Here is a 6,161-nt window from a genome sequence, read left to right as displayed (position 1 = left end):
CGGTGCCTCATAGCTCGCTCAAGCGCCGCCATAAGACACGCGGCGAGGCCAGGAAAAAGGGGGCGGAATGCCAAGAAGAAGGTGTGGCATGTCAACCAGCCGTCAAAGGCGTGGCCGGTAAGCCCTCACCAGCCAACCAGGGCTGAGGTGAGATCGCCGACTTGCGTGGCTTTGTGGAGCGCGGAGTGATCGCGTGGCGCGTTATATAAGCGCGAACGCAAAGCCCTTTCATGGACTCATACGGCAGCGCTCGCATTGAAAGGACTGGTGGGAGAGAGCGCATTTGAAAGGACTCTCGCAGAGCACTCGAGTGGAAGGTTGGCAGTAAAAAGGACTGTGCACACGAACTTGGACTTTTGATGAGAGAGCACTGGTTGCACGAGACTTGCTGAAGAAGAGCACGCTTGTATTAGAGAACATTGGAGAGGGTGCGTTTAGCACGACCGAACAAATATTACGTACGCAGGACACCAGCCTCCCCCCCCCCCCCCCCCCCCGCTATATATAAGGTCCGGTCACGTCCAACTGCGGACGGAGCTGCCTGCCGGGTTTTGCCGCTGGACTGGAGCCTCACCTGGAGCCTGGACCACATCACCGGACCCTCTACCTGACCACCCTACCAGCTACAATCCCCGTGTGAGTGTGTATGCTTGTCTGGGGTATTAGAGTACGACTGTTTTAAGACTGCCCTGTGTGCTGCTTCTTCCTCTTCCTATCTTGTACATCTCTTTCGTTTCCTCTTCTTTCTGTATATTTGTTAATAAACCCATCTTTGTTCTTCCTATCTTCTGGTTTCCTCTCCATCCGATTGCATCCATCCTTTCTATCATTGGGTAAACGTGGCACGATCGGAACCGCTATAATCGGGTCTAGTCATTGTTAACAGCCCGAGTCGCGGCTCGCTTCGCTCGGCGTATCCACTAACGCTGCGGCTCGGGTGGGAGGTTATCTCTTTGCTTCACGGTCGGTGTTGGTAATTAGGTAACAGGACCAAATTGACCAGCAACCATAACTAATACCGACCGGAAGGAACGGGGTAACTCCAGGACTCGGGACGGCCAGCTAAAAAGACAAGGGGATTAACCCCCCCTTGATAAGGGGAGCGCCGACCCCCAAGATCCGTAACAATATATATACATATATATATATATATATATATATATATATATATATATATATATATATATATATATACATACATATGTAGCGGTTACCTTATTTGCATGTGGCGGTTACCTTTACCTTATTTGCATGTCCTTATTTGGTAATAATCCACGTGCACGGCCCTGTGGGACTTTTGGTTGTGTGGTCGTGACGCACGCGCGGCTGTTGGAGCCACGCCCTCCGAAGAGGGTTTTTGGTTTTATATAAGCCGTTACGACTTCCGTTCGTGAGCAGTTGCTGGAGATTTCTGTACAATAAACAAGCTTTGTACCCAACGAAATGGCCTCTTCTTCTCGCCTTCGGCAACTCCTAAACTGGTGACCTCGGCCGCCCCTGAACGTATTCGGGGGCTGCAAATGAACACGGCAGTATTTCGACCGCAATTTCTTCCACAAGACCTAAACTCGAACTGCCGGAGTTTTAGCAACGACGAGCGGCCATGTGGTTTGCGCACAGCGCTCGGTTCCTCCTCTACGACTAGAGGGGCGAGCCTGCTCCGGGACCCTCCGAAGGAACGCCGTTACAAGGCGTTGGCGGCACGGCTACTTCGTCACCTTCGCGCGCACTGGAGCCTCGTTACCTTCGCGCGCACTGCTGCTCGCCACTCCCGCAACTCCTACTGCTGCAACTACAACTGCTACCGCTGCTCGCCACTCGCGCAACTACGAACCACCCTGCATCCTCGGGAGGCCCGCGAGGAACCTCGGCAGCCTCCCCCGAGGCCTTGACCAGCCCCTTGGTTGGCTCAACTGCTTTTCGCGTGCACCGAGGCCGAGCGCTGCTCGAGCCTTCTCGGCACTGCACCCGCGAACTGCAACCTCGGGAGGCCTGCGAGGAACCTCGGCAGCCTCCCCCGAGGCCTTGACCAGCCCCTCGGTCGACTCAACCCCACGGCGGCGTAGTTTCGCGCGTATCGAGGCCGAGCACTGCTCGTGCCTTCTCGGCAACCGCCGAGCGCGCCTGCGGACTACGTACAGGCCCGTGAGAGTGTATTCTGGGGGGGGGGGGGGGGTGCATGTAGCGGTTACCTTATTCGCATGTGGCGGTTACCTTTACCTTATTTGCATGTCCTTATTTGGTAATAATCCACGTGCACGGCCCTGTGGGACTTTTGGTTGTGTGGTCAAGACGCACGCGCGGCTGTTGGAGCCACGCCCTCCGAAGAGGGTTTTTGGTTTTATATAAGCCGTTACGACTTCCGTTTGTGAGCAGTTGCTGGAGATTTCTGTACAATAAACAAGCTTTGTACCCAACGAAATGGCCTCTTCTTCTCGCCTTCGGCAACTCCTAAACATATATATATATATATATATATATATATATATATATATATATATATATATATATATATATATACATATATATATATATATATATATATATATATATATATATATATATATACACACACACACACACACACATATATATTCCCCCTATGTTCTTCTAACCGAAGAAAGCTGCATGAAGTAACCAGGAAAGGCAACACAAGGTAAGCTCTTTGCTGTTTCAAATTCTACCCGATTTCCTCTACAGATGTAGACATTCACAAGTAACATATATATGAAAATCCCAATGATATACACCCCCTTCAGCCACCAGACCAGTTTCATCGCTTATTGGTGAGTCATCAAGGACTGTGTAGACAGATACACGTACCATTGAGGTTCCCAACCATGTACCATGTGCAATGTCAATAGCTGTCGACATGGAAATGAAAAACAAAACCCATTCACGTCTCTCACCAGTATTTGGAGGTAATAGCCAATCAGCTCTCACCCGATCAATTCCCCCAGGTGGCTAGGATTATATAAATTAACTCCTTGCATGCTTTTCTTGCCAAATAATACTTCATAAAGCAACCAAGGAAAGCTACACAAGGTAAGCCCTTTGCTGTTTCAAACTCTACCCGAGTTCTTCTTCAGCTGTACATTCACAAATAGTACATACATGAGAATCCCAATGCTACAGATCCTTCTTCTGCCAGACCAGTTTCATCACTTGTTGGTGAATCATCAGTGACAGCAAAGATGCAAACGCACACCACCAAGTCTCCCAAGCATGCAATTAGCAGTTAACACAGAAATAACAGTTAACACAAAAATTCATCCTTGAATTTTTCCCCAGGACCCCAGAATCAGTGAGTCTGTCCCTGGGGTGACAAAACAGTCGGATAGGAAAAACAAACATCTCACTGTACATCATGAAAGGACATCTAATGGATGATATGCAATGGATCTCGATTGTACAAATAGTACAACACACTTATCGAAAAACAAATGCTAAGAAATAACTATCGTTATACTAAACAGTTTTATTAACCCCTAAAGATCATTCCCACAAATATATACAGAGAGACCCAAAAGTCACGCTCAATTGAGATTTGTATAACCTAGCGCAGTGCTTCTTATTAAACTAATGGATGGTCGTTATTAAACTTCTTATTAAACTCGACCCAAGGGTGAATGAAATATTTGTTAGGGGGAATGGAATCTTAGAGGTGAATGAAAGATGAATGAAACATCTAAGGGTGAATGAGTTAATAATAAGGGTGAATGATTGGTGTGCCCATCAGCGAGGCTGGTTCATGGTGCGGTAAGTAAAAATGAACTTTTATTTTGGATCTAAAATAAAATAAAATACTAACACAAAGTCTGTGATGCCAAAACGTTTAAAAACTATGCAATTTATACTCAACGTCTGTCTTTGTCTTCCCAAAGATGAGTTGACGATTCCGGCTCCTTCAGCACAGTACATGTTTTGCAGTGTCAAGTACAGCAACCAGTGCCTTTAGTAAGGGCATTTTATGAGATATTTCACAAATCTGTTAACTAAATTGTTACCAAAAAATTTCTTCACCAATATGTTTGTAAAGGTGTGTAATAACATGTGTTAAAATGTTGAAGTTCAACTCCAGTGGGAAACCCAGAAAAAAAGCTGTTGAATTCGGGTACCGAAAAATTATTTTCGAGAATTTTTTTTTTTTTAATCGGCCCTTAAGTAACTTATGAGGGGTCAAATAAGGGTTTTTCATGATTCTGAGTTGATTGTTAACATTTATATTTTCACTTTTACATTTACACACAAAGTTGCTTTTATTTCACATACATATATAATACTCAAGAGTTATTTCTCATTCACAATGTCAGAAGTTTCAACAGTCATTGTCTATGTCTTCTTCAGACTCAACAACATCATGACTGCAGTTTCTGCATGTAATGCCATTACAGACTCCACAGGCCGAGATGCACGTGACCCCATTCTTCTTGCAGCTGCATCGCCGGTTGCTGCAATCTCCATGACAATTACAGCTCGTGAACTGCAATAGCTCCTCAGGAGCCGTGGGGTCCAGTGTTGGAACTGGCTCATACCCATGCACACCTATTCTCCATCCATAGTCACTGGGGTTCAGAGACATGCTCTGTAGAAGGATCCAGTCCCGGGTCTGCAGGTAGGCACGGAGTGAATGTTGTGCAGCTGCACCCTCTGTTGGAGGTAGAGTCTCTGGTTTGATCACTCCTGCCGCTGCCTTCCTTGAGAACATGTTGTACCGAATTTCACCCAATGTAGTATCTCGTCCATGGTAAATGTACTTGAAAATCGCAGTACCAGCCTGAATCACTGTTTCCTTGGTGGCTTCTGTGTCAAGGAAGATGTCGATGTACTCAGCCGCGTCCCCTTCGCAAAACCTAAAAAAAAGCACCAGGTCTATGTCAAGTAAAGTATAATGTAAAACAGAAATAAAATTATTATTATTTTTAACATTTATACAATGATGATAATGATTATAATTATTATTATTAGTAGTATTAGTATTATTTGCCGACGTAATAGTAGTATTATCATTATTACCTGGCAAATAGAGTTGTTTTCCCATGACCAGCGATTGCAGAAACCGTATCACACCCCGTGAAGGCGTGACAGAAGAGCAGGTAGCTCTTCTGTGTTTCGGAGAGAGATTCTTTGATCTTTCGGACGTCATAAGAGCCGTTTGATGTGGTTAAGAAGAGTGGATGGTGGCTGTCTGAGCTATGGTGCACCAGCATTACCAGCACGTCTGCATCTTCTGCCCGCACCTGAAAATATAACAACATGTACAAAGCATAATGAACCGTTCAAGAACAGATTTAACTTTTCAACAGTGTGAATTCTCTTATTTTTAAATTACCCCATCTCCCCCCGGGCTCCATCCAATAGTTATACTAACTGAAGACACAAATGGTACTGACCTCAACAGAGCCATCTGAAGCAGCAGCCAATGCCTCTCTCACAATTGAAGTGTCAGCATCATTGTCACACTGCTCCACAGTGATGTGATGTTTTCGGAAGGTTGAAGAGAGAAGGTGGATGAGCTCACTCTTGTTATGAGTGTTGTCCAGAAACTTTGCTCTTGGGGTCCAGTTGGACATATCCGGTCGAATCTGGAGATTACATCAGGAATTCTTGGTACGCCGGATGTGGTCGTGATCTTTTGGTGATCTGCTGTAGCCATCAAAGACCACAATGATCTTCTGGGAGCAGCGGCCCAGATACTGCACGTAGCTCAGGTAACTGTTGGCGATCTCCTGCCAGGTCTGACGTTGTTCCCACTTCACCATGTAGACAAGCCATCCGCCATCAATTACGAGGGTGCAGCAGGGTTGGTTAGTCAAGTAAAGTGGATCAGTTAACGCCTTCAGGCTTGTATTTGAAAAGTCTGCCTTGTTTGCCTTGTTCATCTTCTGATCTTTGTTGCTGAACAGGGACAATGGGAAGGGAGTCAACTCATACTGTAAGCTTGTCTCAACTGTCATATCCCGCTGGGCGAAAATGATCAGTCGGTTGAACAACTTTAGTGAGTCAAGGTGAATCTTTTTCTCGTTGACCAAGGGAAATTTTCTTAGTGATGACAGGGCTTTTATCTTTGACTTGACATCCATGTTCGACGTCACTGACTGTCCATCCAGCTTGATCTGCATCTCCATCCCAACTTCAGCTGCTCTCTCAGCATTGACTGC

The 6,161-nt window shown here is 45.9% G+C and overlaps 1 protein-coding gene across 1 annotated transcript; it reads right to left on the bottom strand.

The window, feature by feature from the left end:
* Positions 1-4,269: 4,269 nt before the first annotated feature.
* On the bottom strand, positions 4,270-5,590 carry LOC144891151 (uncharacterized). Its single transcript, XM_078773521.1, has 3 exons — positions 5,394-5,590; positions 5,017-5,240; positions 4,270-4,853 (listed from the first exon to the last, which is right to left on the bottom strand). Exons 1-3 carry the CDS (start codon positions 5,571-5,573, stop codon positions 4,319-4,321), a joined length of 939 nt encoding a protein of 312 aa, XP_078629647.1. The 5' UTR covers positions 5,574-5,590; the 3' UTR covers positions 4,270-4,318.
* Positions 5,591-6,161: the final 571 nt, after the last annotated feature.

The sequence above is a fragment of the Myxine glutinosa genome, chromosome 3, assembly GCF_964187855.1.
Source record: "Myxine glutinosa chromosome 3, kmMyxGlut1.1, whole genome shotgun sequence".
NCBI classification, from domain to species: Eukaryota; Metazoa; Chordata; class Myxini; order Myxiniformes; family Myxinidae; genus Myxine; species Myxine glutinosa.
Note: the sequence above shows the minus strand (reverse complement) of the source record. Positions and strands in the feature narration are given on the sequence as shown.